Here is a 27,074-nt window from a genome sequence, read left to right on the forward strand (position 1 = left end):
GATCGGATCGACTGAAGCTCGGCTAATGCGTTGGCTTTCACAAAGATTCGGTTCCTCATCGTCGACTCCTTTTTCCCCGGTCTCCTTCTTTTTACTCAGCGTGAGTGTGTCTGCTGTGACGTGCAATATGTCTGTGTCTGCGCTCCTCTGACTGGATAGAGAGAATTATCAATAGAGAGAGGATCATAGAGAGAGAGAAAGAAAGAAAGAAAGAAAGAAAGAAAGAAAGAGAGAGCTCAAGTTCCTTTGCTACATGAGGGTCAAAAAAGTTACACCCAAGTCAATATATGCTTCAGATTCACCCTTTGGAATCAAATTCCTGTACTTAACCTTAAGTTTAAGGACACATGCACACATATATTTTGAGAGGATACTGAAAGAGAAAACAGTCTGGAGGAAACTTTTTTCTTATCTTCATGCGTGTGTGTGTGTGTGTGTGTGTGTGTGCGTGTGTGTGTGCGTGTGTGTGTGTGTGTGTGTGTGTGTGTTGGATCTTTTTTTTTCTTAGCTTGGCAACCATCAAACATTCCAGGTTTATTTCATTCTGTTTTTTGTTTTTTTTTAAGCGCAGCTGTTATCCATAAGAACACCACAGGGAAGTGGACCAAACGTTTCAGTCATGCACTGGAAATCATGTCGTTTCCAAAAAAGAATTCCTAGGAAACGAGCTATTCCACTGAGATGGCCAGGTTGGAGCCCCTTAGAAGTTTCAGTTTCCACGTTAGGACTTTGATTCCTTCAAGTCTTGCACAAGTAATTGTTAATGCCTTAATGTAATCACAATGCCATACTGGGAAGGGAAAAAAAAACAAACAAACAAACAAAAAGGGTTTTCCTGCACAGCCTGTAGTAAGATAAAATAGGCTTCGTGATTAGAACCGTTACCAAGGTGAGAAAGTAATCTAGCATTTTTGGAACCAGAGGCTATTCGAACATTTAAAATGTAGTTTAGTCACCCAGTTAATTGAAACAATCCCAGCTGAAACAAAACATAATCTAAAATCAGGAATTTATTTCACCTTTAATTTTAGTTTGCATTGTACAAGTGGTTTGCTTTGGATAAAAACTGTGTTCTTCCCAACTAATGTGCAATCCGATTATTTGTTCTGTGAATATGTTGCATTCCATAATCGTGTGTATAGTGATTTTTTTTTCCTTTATTTTATGATTTTTTCCTTATTTATGGCATATTATTGTTAAACTGATTTTTTTTTTTTTACTAGCATTTTATCTTGAACAATTTATACTTGAACAAGTTCTGTTTGATGAAACTTATTTTAATAGTGAAAGCGTAATACTTGTGTTCACTTTTTCATAATTTATTCTTTTGTTTTGTGAAGTTTTTTTTTTTTTAACCGTCCATCGTGTGACATTTCACAATGGAAAAAAAACAACAACCTGGTTTTTACTTTTATTATTATAATTTGTGGAAGGACCTGGTACACATGTTTAAATTGGTGCTGAATCAAAACAAGCAGAGGAGTGGAGTCCTAGCATTTCTGGGAAACCCATAGAGTTTATTTTCCTCCAGGTGAATGTGTTTGTAATGGCAGCATGTTCCTCACTGTATTTCATAGCATGGTCTTTATAATCAGAATGTTTTGTTCTGGGCTCCCTGTTTAGTTCTCACTGAAATGGACTCATTAGTTGAGAAAATGGTCGTTTCCTCCGATCAGTTTCAGTGACTAAGATTTCACTGGGTGTTTGACAACTGAATTTATGCCTGAGAATGAGAAGACATACAAATACTGTACTAGACCATTGCAAGTTACCTGGAAAATCAATATAAAAAGCTGTGGCACAAACTGAAACAAAAATACGACCGATATTTGGACGTGTGCTTTAGAAACTCATTTTTGAAAGGTTTTGACACAACCAGTGGTCAGGGTTAAGGAGAAACATTGTAGTTTATTTTATGCACTAAAGATTTAGCATAGCACTTCAACTAGCTTCACTCTCACATTCCGAAACCACGGCTATTTACAGGGCATGAGAGTCAGAGTGAGTCTGAATGAACTGCAAATCTTGATTAATGCTACATCATGAATATGATGGACTACATTCTTAGAGGAAAAATAAAATGACCAGACTCAAAATTTCACTTTTAGATCATTCCAGAATACCACTCCAAACCCTTTTGCATCAGTGCTCATTTTTCTAATTCTGATCATGGTATCAGCTCTACAGACTTCCCGAAGCATACGTTTTTATGGCCTCGGAGGTACGCTAGCATGGTATCAGAACAACACCTCAAAAAAAAAAAAAAAAACCACACACATAAAGGATAAACAAATGGTCACAGAATTTCTGACTTTGGCACATTTGTTACTGAAGCACTAGTTGAATTGGTATAAAAAGTTAGTCTGAATACATAAACATTTCCCATCTTTTGCAAAGCAACCATAACAGTCATTTTTTGACCCTGTTGCATTGCTGTTCTTTTTACTATGTTTAATATATGAAACTGAAGTGCAAGTACTACTGTAATTTTCCTGTTACGCATGGTCCTCAGATGTCATCGATGTATCAGTTATTACTCATGCTTACAGTGGGTATGACTCGACATGTTAGTTTAATCCACTGCAGACAAAAAAAAAATCAGTTGGACAATGACCATCAAATATGAATATATATTTATATACATATTTATGCAATGATATATACTGTATATTATCCAGTATCTACAGTCAGTGGAGACATACAGGACAAAAGTCTTTGACACCTGTAAAAAAATTTGCCACTTTTCCTCTATGAATTATTCATACACAACTCTGCACTGCATTCTCAGTTTAAAAGGAACATTTTACCTGAGGTGAACTGCCAAACTGTATTGCTAACAAGGTATAAGGTACATAGAGGAAGAAAGGATGATGTTTTACATGGCAGTGGTATGTTGCCTGGAACTCAACACCCAAAGGGTACCAGATGGAAAAGTGCAGTTCTAGTCACCATGATTGAAATAAATAGATTTTATCACCAAATTTGCTTCTAATGATCAAATGAGTCAATGATTTCAAGGAAACTGTACCGTTCAGTGTAACAAGTCATTACTGTATACTTTTCCCTACAAAATTTGGCTGTGAATCCAGGCTGATTGCAGTTCCTGTCATTGTCTCTGGATGAATTGGAGCTGCACTGAAGACCTTACAATGTATGAATGCTGGCCAATTCCCTGATTGCAGCAACGTGTTAGCAACCTCACACCTCACCAGGGACTGATTTACTAAAACCTTTGGAATGTTGCAGATTTTTATTTTAGCGCATGCAAAACTGGTACCGACTGATCGAGGCAGGCGTGACACACCAAGCATCGGTCATGTTAGCAGTTTTGGACGTGCAGATAATGTGAATTTTTTGCAGATGAGGTTAGTAAATCTGGCCCCTAAAGTGTCCTGGACTTTTGCACCTTAGTGTATCTGTAAAGGAAATCTATTAAAGTACCTTTTGTGTGATTTGTGGATTGGCAGCATAAACAAGCTTTAATGGACAATTATTTTTTATGACAGAACATACTTTGAAGGGATTAGGAACGAATTATGTGAATGGACAGATATATGTAACCGAGGCATTTTTTAAAAAAATGAAAGGACATCAGTTATGATAAACAAAAATCATTGTACATAACAGGCTTGAATATGTGGTGTGCTGTATTGAAAGAATGTTCCAGAAATCCCCACTTCTCTCCTTTGGTACTGTAGAATGCCACGGCTCTCCGGAAATGTTTTTAGTCGAGATGTAGGAGAAGAACGCTTGACGTAGATGGTCGCCGTGGGTTTGGTATGGCTGTAGTGAATATAACACACTTGTTCTGAATGTAATTATACTTATCTATGTCTGTCGATATGTGTAAAGACAGAAAGAAAGAAGAAGAGAAAAAAATGACACTTTCTGTAAAGCAGCAGCGATGCTTATTTATTTGCTAGCTTTTTTTTTCTGTGACGTTATGAAGATTGAGCTACATTCCTTCACCATAGCGGGAATGTTTGTATCAGTATTTACAACAATAAACAACTTACAGACAAAACTGGCTTGTTGCTTCACTTGTGTCTCAGCATGTCAACATGGTTCTGTCTGTTTTTGGGGGGGGGGGGGGGGGGGGGGTATGAACGGGGATAGTTTTCCATAGGTCAAGTTTCTTTGTGAATTTCGTTAAATTTCAGAGGTAGTTTTGAAGTTGCGCGACTGATTGGACTGGAACAGCGACGAAAGACAACTAAGGGGTCTGCATTTCAAGAGTTTTACTCAAAGTAAACCCAGAAAGTCTTACGTCACTCCACCGCTTACAATAAACCTTATCTCACTTGTTTTAGAATGCTGGGTGTGGTTAAATGGATTGGTCTGAATAGCAAGAAAAAACAACAACAAAAAAAACCCCTCAGACCATTAAACCTTACTTGGGCAAGAGCAGCTGTTTAGATTTAGCACTATGCAGATGTGAGGGATCGGGGGGGGGGGGGGGGGGGTTGTTGGAGCCGCCCATTTCCTGATAACCTACAAGTGCAGCCGGCCGTGAGGGAGCCTGACAGGACAAGGGGCAGCGTTCTTCGAATGCTGTAGAGTGCGTGCTCCAAAGCCATCATGTCCTTTAGGTTCCTGGACTCGTGTCACGTTTCTTTTAGGGCCCCATCGTGGCATCTTTATTTTGAATGATTATGTGTTAAGGCAAAGAAAGAAGGGGAGCAGGCAGCCAAACGCCGCATACTGTTGTCTCCAGGGCCTCTCTGGCCCTTTCCATCCACTTTACTCACACCTGGTCAGTGACGTGCGGAATTCCCCCAGGCACCGCAACCGGGTAATTTTTTTTTTGACGTGTCTCGTACTCTAAAAAAAAAAAAACAGTGTTTAGAGGAGTTGGTCGGCTGTCGTCGTGGGTTTGTGCCTATAAGTATGATTCAAATTACACGTGTCTAAGAAGAAGCGTTACAAAATACGCAAGGGCAAGTATCTGTGGTTAAGCAACTGCGATGAGTAATTTATTTTAATGTTTTGGTTTTGCTTTACAGAACTGTCGTCAATGTTCTGTCTCCAGCCCGAATGAAAAAAGGCAGGGACTACCTCCATAATCAACCCCATCTCAGTTCCAAGAATACAGACTTTTTCATGTTTCCCAGGAGCCTTTGGACTGGATATGGATATCCGAATATACGTCAGACGTTTAAACTGACTCTGCATCAGACAATGGCAGTTAATACACATTCAAAGTACTGGAATGGTTTGGAGAGAGAATCTTAATAAAACACTCAATACTTCACATCCCTCTGATGAATAATATTGACACACATGAAATACTATGAAATCAAGATTCCACACGGGGCAATTTTGAGGTCAACTTTCTAATGTGTGTTTAATTTCCGTGGTTGAATCAAATCTACAAACAAACAAAAAAATAATAATAAAAAAAAAAACTTAACCAAAAGATTGTATAGAATTAGCTTGAACTGGGGAGTATGGATAACATACTCAAACAGGCAATCTGTTGTGTCTTAACTTCATGTAGTTCACAATACATTATGTTGAAAAGGGCAATAAATATTCTGACACAAATAAATTATTGACACTTTCACAATGGAAAGAAGTCATAGTCTTAGCTGTGAAAATCATGCACCAGTTTGTTTTCCAGTGTCACAGATCCTGCAAACACCTGGCAACAACTGTCCAGATGTGTCATAAAAACGCAATAAAAATCTTAAATTGTACAACAAACGGCTTGGGATAGGAAAGTGTAAAACTATTTTGAGACATCACAACACGTGATTTTTTTTTTTTTTTTTTAATGGTTTTGATTTTTTTTTTTTTTTACATCATTCAACACTTCATTTGCAACTGCAGCCCTCATGATTATTTCTGCTATAATTTCTGCTACTCCTGTACCCTAGAGGGCGCTCTTATGTCCGCTTTTAGTGTTTTAAATGTCTGTATGACTGACAGGTCCTTTCAGAGAACAGTCTCTCTGAACACTCCAATCAGACTGTGGGGGCGTTCCTGTTCCATGCGTGAGCCTGCACGGGACCCCGCGCGTGAACCTGCCCGAGGTGCTGGCCTACGATCCTGCAAGTCTGCCCAGGTGAACGTGCTCAGGTCACCACAGCTGCGGAGATGGAGCAAACCCGGCCTTTTCCTCAGGGGCAGCGTGTTAGAGGTGCAGACAACCTGGTTCCCCTGCCTCATCTGCCTGCTTTGCTCGGTCTGAGCAGTTTCCGAAACAGTTATAACCTGTTAAGCCAAAGATTTGGCAAACGACTGTCAGTTTATTTCGGATGCCAGTAAGTTAGCACATGAAACATGAAAACTACATTTTACTCATGTACTCTAACCGCCCTGAGCAAGCCAGAGAAGGATGGGTTCGCCTTTCAAGTCTTGGTTCTTCTCAGGGCTCTTTCTATTATAGCCAAAGGGAGCCTTTCCTTAGGTTTGGATCTCAGGTCAACAAGTCTATAAAGGTCCTGTGTGACAATGACTACTGTAAATTCAGCTGAATTAAACTAAACTTAATTGAATCAAACTGAACTGAACTAAACTGAATTGAATTGAATTGAATTGAATTAAACTGAATTGAACTGAGTTGAACTGAATTGAATTGAATTGAACTGAACTGAATTTAACTGAATTAGATTGAATTGAATTGAACTGAACTTGCATTAGTGGCTGGGCTTTTTTCACTTTCAGCTCAGTTTAGGAAATGACGATACATGAAAGGAAACAATCCTGCCCCCACCTCTTTTTCAGGAAGCAACAGAAAAATATCCAAAAATCCTAGCTACACCACAACAGCTTCTCGCTGCAGCACTCCACAAACCGTTTGATTTAGTTGACCTATGGATAAACAAGAGTCTGACCTGGTCGATGAAGCTGGCACATCGCACTGCCTCCTCCATATGTTCCTCATCAGAACGCAGGACGCTCTTAATGCTGTTAACCAGCTCCTGAACCTCGGGGGTGAGGCTACAGGAAGACTGCTCCAAGAACCGGGCCACCAGTAGCTTGGTATCTCTGTAGCTCTGGTAGTCCACCATAGAGGAGGGGCGAGGTCTGCGTGGGCCACGGCCCCGACGGAGGGTCACCGTAGGCTGCACCGAGACTCCTGGCTCCCCTGCCGGGACTCCCTGCCCCCCTGGTCCCCCCGGGCCGAGCTCTGTTTGTGTGGCTGCCTCGCAGCTCATCACTGTAGAGGGGGGGGGGGGGGAGTTTTTAACTGTGTGTGCGCATGTGTGTGTGTGTGTGTGTGTGTGTCACAGACTCTCTGAGATACGTCGAAGAGAAATGTGTGAGAAAATGAGAGCTGAGTTTTACATTGCTGCAAACTGAGCCTGCAGATGTCCCTACTAAAACAGTGCCACCCTGAAAGAGAGGCTTCTATATTTAAAGCCTTACTGATCTAGCTGCTGACAGACGCCTGGGACTTAAGATTTACTATGAGAAGTGTCAGACCAGGCTCCAGGCTCCACAAACACACACACACATGCACACATGCACACATACACACATGCACACATGCACACATGCACACATACATACATGCACACATACACACATACACACATGCACACTCTCTTTCTCTCTCTCTCTCAAAGTCACTCTACAGGAACCGGGAACACACCTGTCACCAAATCTTTTATATAAAAAAAAATCATGACATATGATACAGATTTACAATGCCTCACGACACGTCCTATAAGATGCTTATCGCTGCTTATCAACATGCTTATAAACGCTAGCATGGCAGGAAGCGTTTGTCAGGAACTTCAGACATTAGAACTGTGCCATACCTTTGGCGGCCAGGTCCATCAGAACAGGGTCACTGTTGGACCTGCGGAGGCGCTGCCGGTGCTGTCTCCTGCCGCCAGACGCAGAGGCGTGTGTGTGTCTGGGCTGTACAGGAGGTGTGGAGCTCAGCTGTGTCGTTTGGAGGCACCTGTCTGGACCGAAAAGTTTACAGCTTTACTTTCAACAATGGCGCATAAGAGAGAGGCTGCACAGAGGATTAACACAAACTTTGTCTCTTCAGTGACCTGTCAGTCACTGTCGTGCACGAATGGTTTTGGAGTAGTTTTATAAGAGTTGGACATAGTTGTTTGAAATCTATTTTGAACTGAAATTTTACCACAAAAAAGGGACAAACACAAAGAGCTGTGATTTTAGGCTATGACAGAGTACGCCATAAAATCATTTATAAACTGCGCTCTTCTGAAATGACAGACAGTTCAGGAAATAAATTGGCCAGTTAAAAGCTTAAAATATATCTGACAATTATTCTCAGACAACTGTTTTACAAAGTGTGTGTTCGAAAACCAGAGTTTTGGGACAGAGAAATGCAAAACCGGCCCAATGCCAGCAACCGGTTCCAAAGCCTCAATTACTCTACAATTCCCAGTAAGGACAAGTCATTTATGTTCCAGATTAATTCCATCTGGTCTACAGAAGTTCTGTTTTGTTTTTCTCAAATCATTCTCTTCAGATTACCATAGACCTCAATGACTCCTAAACTTCTAGGAACAAGAGCTCTGTTCCTCGAAGACACATATGGAAAACGGAGCAGTGAGATGGACATAATACCCTATAAACTTCAACAAATGTGTGAGATCATATTTATAAGAAATGCTCTGAGAGAGGGCTTGGAGTTCTTCGAAATTACTCGTAGCATTTCCAAATATACTTTCGAAAGAGAGAGTGTGCGGTTTGAGATGAAACAGGGAGGGCTATATGGTGCCAAAGATACTAAAATAAATATGTTTTTTAATAGTCAAACGGCGCTAACCACGGACGGATACTGTAATGTGACAGAAAGATTATAGCCCACTCAATCTGAGCATATATGGAGCTGAGCAGTGACTTTGACATCGGTGAATTAACACTCAAGCACAGTGATTAGGGCAAATACCCACTCAAGATTTCTAACAGTGACTTCATTTACAGAGTAGACTCTTTTAGGGGGTGACCAAGGTCCTGGTTCAATGAAAAGTATTGGTTATGAAAAAAGCAAAGTGAAATTGTAATTGTGCTATTTAGTGTAGATGCGTTTTAAAACTGTTTGGAAAAATTCAACTTAATTCCATAAAAAGAATTTATCTTCTCACCCAAAGTATTCTAACGCCAACCAACAGACCTTTTTGTGTGAGAGCAAAAAACAGAGAGGAAAATTTGATAATTGGGCAGAAATTTATGACACTGTAATTTTTTACATTGTGCTAATGAAGTCCCCTAGTGTGTATGTCTGTATGTGTGTGTGTGTGTGTGCCTGTGTGTGTGCGCGTACACTTCTATTTAAACATGTCCAACTCATTCTTTACATACAAAGCTACTTCTATACAATCAGCAGTGTGGGCGGTTCTTACCATCAACAGACGTTTCTGCCTCGGAGCACTCTGTGAGCCCCTCTGTCAGATTAGTCACATGAATCTCCGTTTCCTAGATACGGTAAAAATATAGAGGGACATTCATTCTGTGGGCAAGGACTTTATTTAGTGGGTGGTCTGCCAATATAAGCTGCCAGACTATTTGCTTGTTAATGTGCTCAGAGAGCACACAGTAAAAATGATATGAGGTTATCTTGCCTCGATAAGCAGACAGTGCCATTCTTTTGTCGAACTGAAATCATTTTCACACTCCTTTTATACAAATCCAGGGGAGGCAAGCAAAGCTATAGAGGTGTTGTACTGATCAGAAGAAGCAAGCTCTGTTGGTTAAATAGTCTTCTGAGACAGGCTGAGGTTTGGACAGAAGGCCGCACTGGAGGAGGTTCTCCAAAAGTTTGTATCCTTGATTTACTTACAAACAGAGTGTGGGACTGTTTTACACGAACTTTAATTCACATAACTGATGGTCTCATCCAGTGCAACTTGCTATTATTACTCTAAATAGCCAGAGGTCGAATTCCTTGGGAGCAGCGATGCCTTGCTTTGGAGCACAATGGCAGTGAACCGTCGTCCTCGAGATGTGAACCTAGAACCTCCAGTTAACAGACTTTCGTCCTTATCATTCCCAGCGTTTCCGCCAGGATCTCTGAGATCTTCAAACAGCTCCTCCTCGCTTGATACAATTACAGTGCTTCCAAAAAGCCAGGGTCATTCGCCCCTATAATTTTCACATCTTTCTGTAAAACTAATCCCTCTAACTCTGTTCATCAGGGCCCTACAGCCAAAGTGCCAGAATCCAGCTCTGGAGTGCCAAACGCCTGCTGCTTTTCATTTTCACCTATTAAGTAGATGCTGATATTTACCAGGGGAACAGGTGCGTGCGCTCTTCAGACAGTCAGAGACCACATGTAGTGACAAGAAAAGCAGTAGGACTTTGGCCCTTGAACAGTGAATTTGGGCATCTCTACCTTAAAGGTTAGCGACACATGAATCTGGCATGCTATAGTTTTAACAGGGCAAAGGTAATGGAGCTCAGAGAATCCCGGTGAACAAATAATTAAGTCTGTGCTGCTGTTACTGTCATTATTAATAGGAACGGTACGTGAAAACGTTTACCTGTGCTGGGGGTGGGTTTGTCCCTGCTGTGGCCTCCTCGTACGGAGGTGGAGGATCTAGCGGACAGAAAACCTCCACACCTTTTATCCTGGCACCGTATATGTGCGGCAGAGGAATAACACTGTCACCAAACATCCTGTCGAAACACACTCACTCATAAACATAGCTCTGTGAAACACTATTCTACTACTGCTGTTTTTTGGTTTTGTTTTGAGGTTTTTTTTTTTCTGAGAGCGCCCCCTAGATGAACCCCAGAGATTTCAGCCTTTTAGGACTTAAAGACCACCAAAGTGCAAAACTGTGGACGCAGAACATTTTAGAAGAAGAGATGGTGTTGGCCAAGTACCTGCGAGCCAGTCGCGGTGTGTAGGAGTAAAAGGTGGAGAAGTAAGATGGAGGTGGGGCAGGCGGAACGAACTCGTCTGGGTCAGGGACATTGTTTGGTTCCTCTCCTTCCTCTGGAATTGACCTTGGCTCCTCCTGCCAATGACAATCAGAGTAAGAGAAAAAAAATTTCAGCACCTGCAGAGGGTGACTGTTTGTGAAGGACTATGAATGGTTACGAATATGCCTGAGCTTGTGTGAAGGATACGGTAAGAAATCAGCGAGAAACAACCTGAGCACACATATTCTGAACCTATATAGAAATGTAGAAATAACCTGAGCATATGTATTCCAAAATAGGTTCATGAGGAAACATCTCAAAATCATTTCAAAATCTTCCTTTTCAAATTTTGCAGAAAAATGTACAGTCCAATGCTAGTGGGAACCGACAAGATTAGGGATTTTAATGTCGTTATGCCAGCTGAGAGTCCACGAGAGAGCAGACTAACAAGCACTGTTTGCACTTTATGGTTCTTTGGCATAAACACCAAAGCATCAAAACCAAAATAGCTATAACTGTTGCACAACAAAACGGCATTTGAGCTACTTAACCCAGCAGACTGAATGTATTTCACATGCACTGAAGTAGTAAGCCACCACACTGTATGCATCTCAAAGGTGCTACGAAAACATAACTGCTGTTACCATAGTGACTATAATAACGGAAAAATGACCATACAAGTTGGCTATAGGTGATCTGAGAGTTAAATCATTTCTCACCATGATCTTCACCATGATCTTCTATTTTATTTCCAAACCCATGAATTTTTTGTTGCTGTTGTTGTTGCTGCTATGTTTCTAATCCTGTTTAAAGTTTCTAATGTTGTTATATGTGAATTTGATTCCGTCCTTTTGGTTAAGTCCTTGTAGGTCAGATCACAAACTCCTCAGTATTTTACATTATCAGATATCCCATTTCATGTTTTTAAAACCATATTATAAGAATATTCAAAGTAAATAAAACATGAGAGTCCTGAAGAGCAGAAGAGTCAAGTCCTTTCCAAAGTCACACTAGAAAAATCACCACGGACAAAAAAAGCAGTATAAGAACTTGCTCTTGACTGAACGCCAAGTTTAAGTTCTTTGACAGCTCTTAGAGTTTTTTTTTTTAAACTTAATTAACACCCAATCTACATCATGTAAGAAGAAATGAGGGGATAGTGAGAATGTGTTTTATCTGTTGTGCAGGCTTTCTCACCGTGCAGGGCCGTCTGGCAGTGAAGATCTGGAGATACCTGAGAGCAGCAGCTACCAGACATACTGCTGTGGCCAGGGCATTAAGTGCACACAGTGCAAACAGAACTTTCTGGAACAAACAGAGCATTTTGAGATATAATATCGGTCATTCCACTGAATCCCTTATCAGAGGTTGAGTCAAAATTGCAAGAACTGGTCATTCATTAAACTGATATATTTCATTCACAAAAAAAAAGAAAAAGAAATTGTAAATGAGTCATGCATAAAAGTCGTCTGAAGAAGTAAGTTGCCAAATAGACTAAAATGTAAACAATCTGAAATGGTGTTTCCAGTTCAATCAAAAACTGAAAACGCCATTACTAAAGCAAACAGCCCTGGTGCCCCAGTTAAAAAAAAAGGTTATATCTGATCTACTGCTTGGACTGATAAAGTGTTGAGAAATGGGAAAGAGACATTTTTTTGTACTTTATTTTTTCCATTATTGTGCCTCTAGGGTTTCATAGCACTGAGCCTTGGCAAACATGTTCATTTTGTTCATACACAGAAAAACACACACACACACACACACACACACAAACCTTCAGCAGAACTCTCATTGTTCCACATGAGTGTCCTGGATAGATTTTCAGCAGTTTCTCTTCTGGACATTTCGTGGTGGGACTCTCTGAACAGCAGTTACAGATGTCTCCGAGTTCGCTCTGAAACACACAGTATGTTTTCGTGGGAAAATCTGTAGCAAAGAACAAATATTGCTTCACACATATCCCTTATTTTTACTGGCTGTTCTATTGCTTATCATGTGCTTAAAGTAACTTTATGCTCTAACATATTAATAATGTGACAATTGTATCAAACACACAGGCTAGTGCCAAACTAATGGGAGACATTGCCACCACACACACGCACCCACACACACACACACACACATAAACACACAAAGATTATCCTGATTTGACACAAGTGTGTGTCTCTTAGAACCACATTGAGTTTTAACCTTCATACAGTGAAGGTAACACCAGTTTTGGGAACAGATGGTGAGAGCAAGATACTCTATTACTCACTTGGACAGAGAGAGTGAGAGTTAGAGAGAGAGAGGGAGAGCGAGAAGGGCACAGAGAGAAAGAAAGAGAGAGGGGGAGAGAGAGAGAAAGGGAGAAAGAGAGGATGAGAGAGAGGAGAGAAAGGGGAAAAGAGAGGATGAGAGAGAGAGAGAGAGAGAGAAGGAGAGAGAGGGAGAAAGAGAGGGTGAGAGAGAGAGACAGAGAGAGAGAAGAAGAAAAAGGGGGAAAGAGAGGACCAGAGAGAGAGAGAAGGAGAAAAGGGGGGAGAGAGAGGACGAGAGGAAGAGTGAGATGGCGAGCAGCAGGGGTGGTCATAAAAAACAGCTGTGTCCGCTCTGGAGCTCAGAGGAATAGCGGATACAGGGCTCAGGTTCCTCCGTTCAGCTCACTGTCAAACCTAAAACCTAAAACCCTCAGGTTCCTCTGTTCAGCTCACTGTCAAACCTAAAACCTAAAACCCTCAGGTTACCCTGTTCAGCTCACTGTCAAACCTAAAACCCACAGGTTCCTCCGTTCAGCTCACTGTCAAACCTAAAACTTAAAACCCTCAGGTTCCTCTGTTCAGCTCACTGTCAAACCTAAAACCTAAAACCCTCAGGTTACCCCGTTCAGCTCACTGTCAAACCTAAAACCCTCAAGTTCCTCCGTTCAGCTCACTGTCAAACCTAAAACCTAAAACCCTCAGGTTCCTCTGTTCAGCTCACTGTCAAACCTAAAACCTAAAACCCATAGGGTTCTTCCGTTCAGATGCGATTTGAATTTGAACCAACAACCCTATGGTTCCATGACTTAAAACCTTAAATTCTGAGCTGCACAGCTACAAATAACAAAGACCCAGAAAATAAATAGTTAAGATTCATTTTGTTTATGTGTACTTTCACTAACATTCTCAAATCCTCACAAAAGGGAGGCACAGACAGAGTGGAATATAAGAAGCAAATGTGAGTCGTTTTTTGTTGCTTCCCTCAGACCCTCTGAATCATAACAGAGTACGAGGCATAAACAGGTCCTGCTCTTTCCATTAGTGCTAACCAACAAACAAAACAAAAATAGTTCATCGTAAGTTATGTAAACACTACAATGCTTTTCCTAGAGAAAATAGGCAGCAAAGATATTATTAGAAGCAGTCTGCTGAGGTCTCCCACTCAGTCGCTAAGAATCACCCCACCGGGATAACGGACTGCATGTGAACTTTGCCCTTGCCACCAGAACAGGGGTCATCCGTGTTTTTTGACAATGTGACCTATTACTGACCCCATAAAAGTGTCCCCATAACCTGTCTGGGACTGAAACGTCTGCCCGGCACATAATCGAAAGCCACAGCTTAGAGCATTTTAGAGATGTACGATAAATCCCGGAAAAATGTGTTTGCTTTGGTCATGTTCTTTTTAAAAAGCCAATCATTTACTACCTCACTGATAGGACGGCCACAGGAAACTACAGAGAATTTAGGCATTGCCATAGCATCAAAGTTTAAATTCTGATATCATTACATTGTTTTTTCGTTTTATCTCCTTCCACCTCCTCCAGATCTCTGACTGCATTTCTCTCTTTTATTAAACGTGATCCATGGCAGGCTTTAGGCAGTTTAAAGGAAACACGTAGGGGTGGAGGTTTCTTTGTTTTGGCATCTTAGCACATTCATATCTTCTTGATCATTCTTTTGCAGATTTATGAGTGAGAACCAAAACAAACAAGCTTGAGTGTTGAGACTTCATAATGACCACAGAGCCCCTAGTTGGGAGGGAAACAGTAAGCAATAGCAGGCCCATCTGTAAAGTGTGTGTGTGTGTGTGTGTGTGTGTGTGTGTGTGTGTGTGTGTGTGCGCGCATGTGTTTGTTTCTGTGACGCACATCTACTGTTCGTGTTGGGATAACACAGCTAAAAATGCGTCTCTAATGTGTAGTTTGCTTACCAGCTGGCAATGAGTGGTGTTAGAGACCAGCTGTGCACCCTGACAGCAGAGAATGAACCCAGCCAAGTTTAACAGGACACATATCACTGATAGCAGAACAAACAAATTCACCTGTGAGAGAGAGAGAGAGAGAGAGAGAGAGAGGGAGAGAGGGAAGGAGGGAGACAGAGAGAGATTTTGTCCTTATCAAGAAATTAGAAGACACAACGGAACCATGAAAACCGACTGTCGTCCTCTACTTTGCAAAAATAACTGATAAGCAGATCTACATATATGAGAGGTCAAATAGTTTCTATTTCTGACAAATTAAGCTGAACGAACATTTCACTACAGACTCATATAAGAACGACACATAATCAAAACCCATAAAGAGTGAAGACAAACACTTGAGTATCCATATCACGGCTATTGTTTTTACTGACAACGACATTTCAGCATGGCTGATCATGGAAACTTATTTGACTATACAATATGCAAAACGCTGACATTTGTAAAGTGAATTTGCTCTTTCAGCTTGAATCATGTGACAGTTAAGGGATCATATGACCTCTGAAAGAAACTCTACAGATGGAATTTTTAGGACGTGAGAGTCAAAGGCAATATTACCGCCAGCAGGAAGGTCTGTAATAAATTTAGCGTGCTCTTTCAGTGCGATTAACACGACTATTTCAAAGCTGCTACCGATGGGTTTCGTTTAAGACAGCCCCTGATTTTCGGCATGCTGATAATGATTTGGTCTTGAAATAAACGCCAAAACCTCTAAACATAACCCTAACCTTAATCTTCCCCCCCCAAAACCTTTGGGCATATCTGCCCATAGGCAACTTTAACTCCATTAATCTTTCACTAATCTGTAGAATGTGGAGCTTAGACAGCATTCATCATAAAATGATAATACTATGCAACTGGAATACATTCAGGCGTTTCCAGAAGTTCCAGCATAGAGTTGCACTACATCTGTTAAAAATGTCAAATTTCATTTGGTTGTAACCCTCGGCTGTGTAAACTAGTTGAACGTGCCAAGCAAGAAGTATTTAAGGAAGGAGAAACACAGAGCCAAGATAACTCTTCTCAAACAAATACACACACACACAAACACAAATACATGCACGGACTTCCAATACAAATTTGAACCCAAAGGAGTATAAAATTGGACCGTGTTTAGTTTACTGATCTCTGAATTGAAAATCTCCTGCAAGTTGCTTCTCTAACTGTTTCTCTTGAACTCAAATCGCAGGCCAGCTGTCCAAGAGAAATGAGAAAACTCCGGACCACATACCAGAAGAAGCATTGGCCGTCTCCATGTTGTTAGACCTATTATCCCAGAGAGAATTACCTGCAAGAGAAAATAAATAAACAAGAAAAAAAGCAAGAAAAAACTTAAGTTAATAAAGAACGGTATGCAAGTACACACATTAGGCCTAAAACACTTTTCCCTCAACAACGCTTAAGCTTACAAACCCGTCTCTGCCCTTGTCTCTTGTGCGAACTGTTCTCATCATTCTTAACCTCTCTGTGCACACTTGGTTTCCATGTGTTTCCTCTTGGACAAACTGGAGAGTTTCCCACTTCATGAAACTTCCTGCCCATGCAACTTTGCCCTGTTCCCCTTCTTTGCTGTCAAACTGTACAATAGAGCTCATAATTCATTTTCTGTTTCCCAAAATACGGCCACCCTAGGATGTTTTTCTATGGCATGACAGCATCGTTGCACGGTGAACGCATGGCTTAATGGTACCTTCACAGCAATACGTCTTAGAGAGATCGCACGGAATATGCTGAGACGCCGCACTCACTCACAAATTCATTTGCAAATTTCCCATTTCATCATCCCGAGGGTGTCTTTTTTTCTCTCTCACAACATAACCAAAACACTTGAAGGAGTGTAGGCAGAAACTGGCTGCTTTTAAGGAACAATTCCTCTGAAGCTGTCACCTTGGTGCAATCAGCAGATTGTTATCTGATTAACATCACAACAGGAAACAGTTGCTATTTCAGTTGCTATTGGTTCCCAGTAATTGGCAATTGTTTGTCTACGTCTTAGGGGAAATCAGGGCTTGTGAAGGGGGGCAGGAGTAGAGTTGTCCTGATGTGAGAGTGAACTACTTGTATGGAATGTCAATGGCAGACCATAGGCTAACAGTGGTATTATATTTTGGGGCCAGGTTTCACAATGTTATAATAGTTTTATAAAGAATTTTAGTCAATTCCTGTCAAGTCAGCTTCATTACCATTCCTCTCATCACAAGTAGGTGTTAAATGAGGAGTAAAATATAGTTCCCACAGTACCACGGTGCTACAGTACCACGGTGCTACATGTAACACAGAACAACAGTTCACAGAAGTTACATGGTGATGATAATTCAAAAGTAGAGAATCTGAGGTCCTCTTCCTTCTGTTCTGAGAAAACTAGGAAGGCAAAACCTACATGGTAAAAACTCCACTTTAAAACAAAACAATGAGAATTTTAGGCCTATCTAGAGCCTTAAAAAAAGTCTGAGATGGATAGCTGCCAACTGGTTCTCCAAATGTGAGGGCCAGTCAGCTTTACTTCAATGAATTTTTTATCTGTCAGTCAAAGATTTAACTTAAACCCTCTCCATTTGAAAATGCAATGGGCAATTTTTATTTATCTAATTACTTACTTTATACAGTGGCTACGTTATTATATCCATGGGGGTGTTCTTTAAAGGTGAGGTTTTAAGTAAACAGTAAAGCAAACAAATAATAAGATGCATGATAAGATCGTTTTTCTGGAAGAACATCTATGGTTCCTTCAGAGAGACAGCAAAATTACCTTACAGTTTTCTCTGAAGTATTTCTCTGGCTGACTGTGTTTCTGTGAAAGGTGTGTTAATACCATTACGTAGTATAGCTTTCTGACAAGACAGGGCAAGTCTCTCTTCAGTAAAAAGTAAACAAAGACTCTGATTTAACAGTTATTGTTTCTTGATGGGCTTCTGTCTTTCCTGAAATTCCTTAAATGGAATAGTAGATTTACATTTTAGATGCGTGAACTTTTCATCATATTAACTATGAACATGTTTCTTTCTTCATCAGCAGTAATAAATTGCCCTAGTGAACAGACTACTGAACCGGATTGTATAAACCTTTATAAATAGATTTTCAAACATTAGTCAAGCTTTTCTTTCATTGTGAATTTAGACTAGGTACACCGTCTCCTTCCCAGAGCGTATATGTATAATAATGCCCCCACTCTTTCATACAGGTCCAGAGCCAATCCTGTATTTCATTCCTGACATAAACTCAATTCACAGGACAACAGAGACAGCATTATATACACCAAACAATACTTCTGGAAACAAAAACAATCCCTGGTATTTTTACATACACAGTATCATCTGTGATACCTGTTGATACAGCACTAAATTCAGCCCAAATTTCTCATAAATGAAGAATACCTGTATTTGCGAGTCAGACACGGGTCACGCCCTGTTATCAACAGACTCTTTCCTCTAAGGGCTGTGAGAACCAACGTTACCTCTATTTTTGTTTAGCAACACAAGCTTCCCATGTAAACCCATACTCACAGATGACCCTGCCCAAAACGGACACGAAGTCCGTATGGGAGGCGAGTTGCTGAGGGATAGAGCCCCGAAAGAGAGCGCCACCATGGAGCAGCCGAGAACAAGCTGCAGTAGTCCGAGAGAGAGCAGGGGGCGACCGGGTAGCAGTGCCGGAATCAGCCGCGATTGAGATCCAGGCATACGCGACGGAACAGTGGACATGAAGCGGTTGCGACTTCTATATGCTGTGTCTTGTAACTGAGGGGCCAACGAAGCCCCGGTAAAACGACAACAAGATCCAGGCAATACTACTGGCAGAGACATTGGAGACGCATAGATAGAGAAAGAACAACAAATATAAATCGAGCGTGGATCAATATTTGATGTTGCCTCATTTTACTTCAAATAACGGCGCGGTGCTAGGAGCTATGGTAGTCCGTTCGCGTTTACTTCCATGATCCTTTCGAGGTAGCTGAGTTCTGAGTTTTAAAATAACTACTCAGTGTAACCTGGTACTCGGATAACGTTTCACATAGTTTGGCAAGGGGACAAAAAAGGCGGAGGAGGGGCGCGTGGGAATAGGCCACACATCCTTCTCTAGTTTTTTGAGGGCTGACGAAGATAATACCATGGTGTGAGGGTAAACTGAAATCAGTTCAGTGCATATGACTGTGAAGCCCAGGCATGTATAATTGTGCATTGCATATCACAACTAAAGACAAGAAAATTGCTTATCGATTTCAAAAATATAAAACATTTGTTTTTCCTAATATTCAGATCAAGGTAACCTGTATGTGTGTGTGTGTGTGTGTGTGTGTGTGCGTGCATGCGAGCAATAAAAATCCAGATCTATTTAGTGAACATTTATATACGGTTGTTATGAGACTATGGTGTGTGCATAATGAATCCTTAGCTCCGCACTCAGGACCAAATTCACTTCAAATAAAGAAACTCATGTGAAGTTTTCACAAGGGATATAAATACTCACAGTTCTTATCAAATCAAACTTTTTTGGACACCATTTCGACTTCGAGAGGGGCTTCACTCATTGTTGGAAAACTGTCATCCTGGTCCTGAACTGTGTTTGGTGTGCTATTGGACCGGTCCCCTACTACTCTAGAATTTCCTATGTATGCGCATGACGTGTAGATCTGAATACTGTGGAGGGTTATGTTAGCAATTATTATCACGGTGAATATTATTATGTCAATAACCAAAACCCACTGACACTCACAAGCTGACTGCTAATACCATAACAAATCTAACAGTGTGTTTAACTGGCTACGTGGGTGAGAGTTGTCCTTTGGCTTTCTCCAAGCACGAACCTGTTCAGATGTGGGACAAAAGACGAGAAGACACACATTATTTTCCACCCGCTGCTCAGGGCTCCAAGTTATGTGTACTTCTTTCCATGTAATGCATTTCTGAGCACTGGCCACGGTTACAACTTTTACTTCCATGGCACCCGAAATTTTCAAACTGTTCTTTTATGTTTTTATATATATCCTTATAACTTCGTGGCTCCCTCAATATTCAAATGATCGTAATAACATATTTGAATCGTGGATTTTGAGGTAAAAGAAAAGAAGACTGCTCCATCATAAGTCAAAGAGTTGTGTGTCATCTAGGTTTTGCTCAATATTTTGTAGGAATAAAAGCATCGCTCAAAGCGTTCTTCTGTGTTTTAAGTCAACAGATATACAGTATGGTGCGTCACACCCTCTGCTGGCCAGAAAATGTTACTGTCACACAAGCCGTTAGTCATTTGGGTTCCAGCGTTCGCTTTGCCTATGAAAATACGCTGTAAAATTCGTTACTGTTACTCAACGTTTAAGTTGGTACTTCTACTTCAAAATTCATTCCGGGTACTTCACTGAAACATATCAGGTTACTGGTGCTGGTGATATATCATTTACGAAATATAGTTTGTTTCTGGAGCCAAGACGCAGTGTGAACTAAAAGCAACAGTGAACTAAAAGCAGCTATGAGAAACAATTCCCTGGTTCCATCGTGCGTAACCTCTATGCCATTGCCATATTTTCCCCCTCTTTCTCTATTGTTGCTATGGTTCGACGGTACATAATTAAGCCCCTAGATTCTGAACGTTTCACTGGCATTTTAAAATGAGAACACTCTATGCACAAATGTATAAGTTACTATGTCTTAGGACAATAAATCAGAGGATTAAAAGAATGCAGTATATTTGTAGCCTAAACTACACCTGTAATATAAATGTACAGGCTACATGCAGATCTTTGTCAGTGTAATGGAAAGAACTTTTGAACCAGATCAAAATAAATAAATAAATAATCGGCTTTTAAAAGGACTTAATTGCCACATACATATTACACAAAGCAAAGTTATACATACTGTACTCCTCTCTCACTCCTATTCTGTTTTTACTATTTCAGTTGAGCTGCATTAACGATGTTCCCCTGTGACCCATAGTTGAGTGGTCTATATTTATGGAAACCCCTTCCCAACTTGAAAAGAACTGAGAGTTATCTATTAGTGTTACCACTGAGAACACACTTCCCAAAGACTAACACCATAATACTGGGAGACCAGCTTAATGATCCATAGGTTTAGTTTAGTCGACTGATCTCAGTGACAGTTGTGAAGGTCAAATATGTCGCTTGTGAAAAGCTGTCAAGGTCAGATCCAACAGTATACCTAAGAAACAAGAAGGTGTTACTGCATGTGGATACACCAAAAAAGTAAATACAACCACTGACTGTACTGTAGGAGGTTTGGGATGGGTACTTTGGGGTAAAAAATGAAGCTGTTAGGTGACATTTCACTGCATCTGTTACAAAACAGCAGAGAAATTCCCATGGAGTTGGATATTTCATTTCACGCCTCTGCTGCATGACTGTGATAACTGTGTACGGTGGACTTCTCTCAGGGGTCACAGAAATGATCACAGAGCTCTCTAAAGTAAGGAGAGCCAGGGGATGGGTGTCAGGTGCTTAAGTTTCTCAGCCTTCTGTCTACAATTAGGGAAAAAAAAATAAACAGATGAACGGCTTGATCCGGGAAACGTGAAAAGTGGGGTGAATGCGTCGAAGGGTTGTAGGAAGCTTGAGATGGACTGCAGTGGGGCTGATGACTCTGACAATGGGAAAAGGTCAGATGAACCGAGGGGCCAACTTGCGGGAATCCACTCTGAGGGGAAGATCTCGGGTGGAGAGCCACACACACTGTCCCCGGCGATATAGAGGAGCCTTGGAGCGATGCTTGTCAGCCTGGTGCTTCATCTTAGCTGTGGACAGAAGAAGGGCAGAGCGAGTACGCCTCCAGGTTTGACGGCAGCAGCGAATGAAAGCCTCAGCAGAGGGCACCCCAACTTCCTCCTCCTGGTCTGGGAACAGTGGAGGTTGGTAGCCAAGGGAACACTTGAATGGGGACAGGCCAGTGGATGAGGACGTGTGGGAGTTGATGGCGTACTCTGCCCAGGGTAACTGTTGACTCCAAGAGGCAGGATTCTGGGAAGCCATACACCGCAACACCGTCTCTAGTTGTTGATTAGCCCGCTCTATCTGGCCATTAGTCTGTGGATGAAAACCTGACGACAAACTGACAGATGCACCAAGAAGTTTACAGAAGGCTTTCCAGAAGTTGGATGTGAATTGCGGGCCCCTGTCTGACACCACATCAACAGGTAGGCCATGCAGCCTGAACACATGTTGTATCATGAAACTTGCTGTTTCTTTGGCGGAAGGAAGTTTGGGTAGAGGAATGAAATGTACTGACTTGTAGAAGCGATCCACAACAGTGAGGATGGTAGTGTTACCTTCTGATGCAGGCAGACCGGTGACAAAGTCCAGGGAGATATGGGACCAGGGTCTCTTGGGAACGGGCAGGGGTTGTAGCAGGCCGGCAGATGGCTGGTTGGAAGTCTTGTTCTGGGCACAGACCGAGCAGGCTGCGACGAAGTTGCGGATATCTTCTCCCCATAGATGGCCACCAGAACCGCCGACCAATGAAGGCCTGCGTGCATCTGACTCCAGGATGGCAGGACAGCTGGGATGAGTGACCCCACTGCAGGACCTGTGAACCTACAATGCTGGAAACAAAAACACGGTTAGTGGGGCACTGACTGGGGCCTGCCTCATTCAGCTGGGCAGCATGCACAGTGGATTCTATGTCCAACTGTGCAGCGGCCACAAGGCAGGAAGAGGGAAGAATGGCATCTGGTTCTTGAGAACCTTCTGGAGAGGTGAATCTTCGGGAAAGAGCATCAGGTTTGATATTTTTGGAGCCAGGACGGTAGGACAGGGTGAAGTTAAATCTGGAGAAGAATAGGGACCATCGAGCTTGACGGGAGTTGAGTCTTTTGGCCGTTCAGATGTACTCCAGGTTCTTGTGGTCAGTCCAGATGAGGAATGGAACATGGGCCCCCTCCAGCCAATGTCTCCACTCCTCCAATGCCAACTTGACCGCCAGTAACTCCCTGTTGCCCATGTCAATTCTGCTCGGTGGCGGTGAGACGATGGGAGAAGGCACAAGGATGGACCTTATTGTCCTTGGGGGAGCGTTGGGAAAGAACTGCTCTAACGCCGATGTCGGAAGCATCCATCTCCATGATGAATTGTAGTTCAGGGTCAGGCTGGATCAGGACTGGGGCGGATGTGAAACGCTGCTTCAGGTTAAGGAGGGCTGCTTCTGATGCAGGGGACCAGGAGAATTCAGCAGCCGATGAGGTTAGGACAGTGAGTGGGGCAGCCAAAGTGCTGTAATTACGAATAAAACGGCGGTAAAAATTAGCAAAATCCAGAAAGCGTTGAAGCTCCCGACGGTTGGCAGGGGTAGGCCACTCTAATACTGCCTTGATCTTTTTCTGATCCATCTGAACAGTGCCAGCTGAGATAACAAACCCAAGGAAGGAGACTGTGTCCTGGTGAAACTCACACTTCTCCACTTTAACAAGGAGCTGATTCTCCAGCAGGCGTTGGAGGACTCTGCGGACATGAGAGACATGGTCTGCAAGGGAGTTAGAAAAGATCAGGATATCATCGAGGTAGACAAAGACAAAGTGGTTCAGCATATCCCAGAGGACGTCATTGACCAGAGCCTGGAACACAGCAAGTGCATTAGTTAAACCAAAGGGCATTACCAGGTACTCATAGTGGCCAGTGGTGTTAAAGGCAGTCTTCCACTCGTCCCCTTCACGGATTCGGACCAGGTGGTAAGCATTGCGGAGATCCAGCTTGGTGAAGACGGATGCCTCCTGAAGTAGTTCAAAGGCTGAGGTCATGAGGGGAAGAGGGTGGCGATTTTTGATGGTTATATCGTTGAGGCCCCGGTAGTCGATGCAAGGACGAAGGGAGCCATCCTTTTTATCAACAAAGAAGAATCGTGTTCCTGCAGGCGAAGAAGAAGGACGGATTATACCTGCTGCCAGGGACTCTTGAATGTACTTATTCATTGCTTCAGTTTCAGGACGGGACAGAGAGTAGAGGCGCCCCCTAGGAGGAGACGTGCCAGGCAGGAGATCTATGGCACAGTCATAAGGGCGATGTGGGGGTAAGGACGTGGCCCTGGGCTTGCTGAACACAGCTTTCAGGTCCATGTACTCAGGAGGAACAGCAAAGAGGTCAGGAAACTCCTCGGAGGACTTGGACTCTGGAAAGACGGGAATCTGAGCATGATGGAGGCAACAAGAGAGACAGAATGAGCTCCAACCCACAATTTTGCTGCTGCACCAGTCTGTGAGGATTGTGTTTGGATAGCCAAGGGTGACCCAGGACGATGGGTGCTTGTGGGGAATCAATAATATAGAGTATTTGTTCATGATGGTTGCAAGAAAGACTGAGACTCAGCAGGATGCTGACGTGTGTGATGTTGGCTAACCTCCGTCCATTCAATGCGTGGGCCACCAATGGCGACTTGAGCAAAGAAGTAGGCAACCCCCACTGAGCAGCCAAGCAGGAGTCAATGAAGTTTTCCTCAGCACCTGATTCGACCAAGGCTGAAGTTTCGAGTCTTTGGTCTTCCCACTCCAGAGTGACAGGAAGAAGAGTGCGTTGTGTCGAGGAGATTTTGACAGGGGTCATGCTCACCGGTACTCCTCGTCCTACTGGTGAGCGCTTTACTGGGCAGGTCGCGATGAATTGTCCTGGTTGACCACAATACAGACAGGAACGGGTGGTTATCCTTCTCTGTCTCTTAGCTGGGGTCAGGCGGGCACGGTTGATTTGCATGGGCCCAGGCTCCAGAGTATGAGAATGGACTGGTGATGAAGGGAGGGTTGGTTGACTGATCGGAACCGTGGGGCCCTGCTCTCAGAGGGCCCCTGGAAAATGTACCTTGGCGCCCGTGCGTCGATTCAGATGGCCAGGTTCACCAAGGCCTCACAGGTGTCAGGCAGATTCTGAGTGATTAGCTCATCTTTGATGTCTTCAGAGAGGCCATTCAGAAAGGTGTCATAGTGCATCTACGTTCCACCCACTGGAGGTGGCCAGAGACCTTTAACCTAATATTTTGTTGCACAACCTTTAGAGGCAATCGCTGCAGACAAGCAATTTGTGCAGCTCTCAGAGACTTCTACACCCGTCAACAGGTAGTTTGGGCCAATTTTCCTTAGCAAACTGCTCCAGCTGTCTCAGGTTTGAAGGGTGCTCTCTCCAGATGGTATGTTTCAGTTCTTTCCATAGATGTTCAATAGGATTCAGATCAGGGCTCAAAGAAGGCCACTTCAGAATAGTCAAAATGTTTTGTTCTTAGCCATTTTTGGATGCTTTTAGCTGCGTGTTGTGGGTCATTATCCTGTTGGAGGACCTATGACCTGTGACTGAGACAGAGCTGTCCGACACTGGGCAGTATGTTTCGCTCCAGAACGCCTTGATAGTCTTGAGATTTCATTGTGCCCTGCACAGATTCAAGGCACTCCGTGCCAGATGCAGTAAAGTAGCCCCAAAACATAACCTAGACTCCTACTCCATGTTTCACAGTAGGTATGGTGTTTTTCTTTGAAAGCTTCATTTTTTGTCTGTGAACACAGACCTGATGTGACCTGACAAAAAGCTCCAGTTTTGTCTCATCTGCCCAAAAGATATTCTCCTAGAAGCATAGTGGTTTGTCAATATGCATTTTAGCAAATTTCAGTCTGGCTGTTGTGTCTTTCAACAGTGGACTCCTCCTGGGTCTTCTTCCATTGAGCCCAGTGTTCCTCCAAAAGTGACGGATGGTGCGATCAGACACCGATATACCTTGACCTTGGAGTTCAGCTTGTATCTCTATGGAAGTTCTCCTTCAGTCTTTGTCTACCAGTTGTACTATCCTCTTCAATCTGAGGTTGATTTTTCTCTTGCAGCCACGTCCAGGGAGGTTTGCTACAGTCCCATGGACCTTAAATTTCTTAATAATGTTTGCAACTGTAGTCACAAGAACATCAAGCTGCTTGGAGACTAGCTTATAGCCTTGACCTTTAACATGCTTGTCTATAATTTTCTTTCTGATCTCCTCAGACAACTCTCTCCTTTGCTTTCTCTGGTCCATGTTCAGTATGGTGCACACAATGATACCAAACAGCAAAGTGACTACTCTTCTCCATTTAAATAGACTGAATGACGGATTACGAGACTGAAGACGTGTGATACTAATTAAAGAAAACAGTTATCCGGTTATTTATAATCTTTTCTAGGGGCACCAACAAATCTGTCCAGGCCAAACTTTCTTTGCTTTACTCTGACAAACCAAAGCCATGCAGGCATACATGAGACAATTGCTCTTAATTTCATCACTTTTCAGAGGGAATGAAGCATTGTTTCAATGAGCTGTAAGGGTACCAACAAATTTGTCCATATCTGTTCAATTTCATGGCAGTCAAAAAGGCCCTGGAAACGGCTTAGGAGGTCCATGCCGAGCAAAAGCATTGTGTCCTCATGGAAGGACACATAGACACGGTGCTTGACTGAAAATTGCCCAAGTGTTAATTCGGGCTGAAATATACCCCTGAGTGGTTGTGACTTTGTGCTGCCAAAGGCTGTGAAGTTCAGATCACTGGCTTGAAGCTGCAGTGGTAGACCTTTGACATGTGCCTGTTTTTGACATTCACTGAAGAGTGAGTGGGTCACGGAGGAGGCTTCTGTTCCTATTGTCCAGAAAGGCCTCCACTTCCATGGCATTGTTTAACTTCACCTTTGCATACAGTCTGTTAGCTGGACCTTTTCTTATCAGTGGGCAAATCTGGATCAATCCATTTCTAGCTGGCAGCAGGGGCAGCTCAGCCCCTGGGGAATCCAAAGGGGGGGGGGGGGCAGGGGGGTCAGTGGTTGCAGAGGCTGGAAACCATACTTGTGAGGAGTTGGATTCAACTGTTGAAGTCTTTTTCTTGGGTGACCTCTTTTTCCCAAGAGACTTACCAGGTGGCGGTGTTGAAGCAACAGGATGCTGTTCAGCTCTCAGTAACACCTCTATTGCCATCAGTCTGTCAGTGTGAGATCTCATCTCTTGTTGAGGGTGGTTGTTGCAGTTATTTGGGCGCTTGCACTGCAGTGAGCGGGGCTGTCCATAGTG

At 42.6% G+C, this 27,074-nt stretch overlaps 1 protein-coding gene across 1 annotated transcript; it reads right to left on the reverse strand.

Annotated features, from left to right (window-relative positions):
• Positions 1–5,805: 5,805 nt before the first annotated feature.
• On the reverse strand, positions 5,806–19,001 carry fam189a2 (family with sequence similarity 189 member A2). The gene is made up of 11 exons (XM_030791436.1): positions 18,579–19,001; positions 16,307–16,363; positions 15,028–15,138; positions 12,629–12,748; positions 12,052–12,159; positions 10,816–10,949; positions 10,470–10,605; positions 9,333–9,405; positions 7,767–7,916; positions 6,837–7,162; positions 5,806–6,213 (listed from the first exon to the last, which is right to left on the reverse strand). The coding sequence occupies exons 1-11, from the start codon at positions 18,876–18,878 to the stop codon at positions 5,935–5,937; spliced, it is 1,794 nt and encodes a 597-aa protein (XP_030647296.1). The 5' UTR covers positions 18,879–19,001; the 3' UTR covers positions 5,806–5,934.
• Between the last annotated feature and the right edge of the window lie 8,073 nt (positions 19,002–27,074).

Source organism: Chanos chanos, chromosome 14 (genome assembly GCF_902362185.1).
Source record: "Chanos chanos chromosome 14, fChaCha1.1, whole genome shotgun sequence".
Lineage (NCBI taxonomy): Eukaryota > Metazoa > Chordata > Actinopteri > Gonorynchiformes > Chanidae > Chanos > Chanos chanos.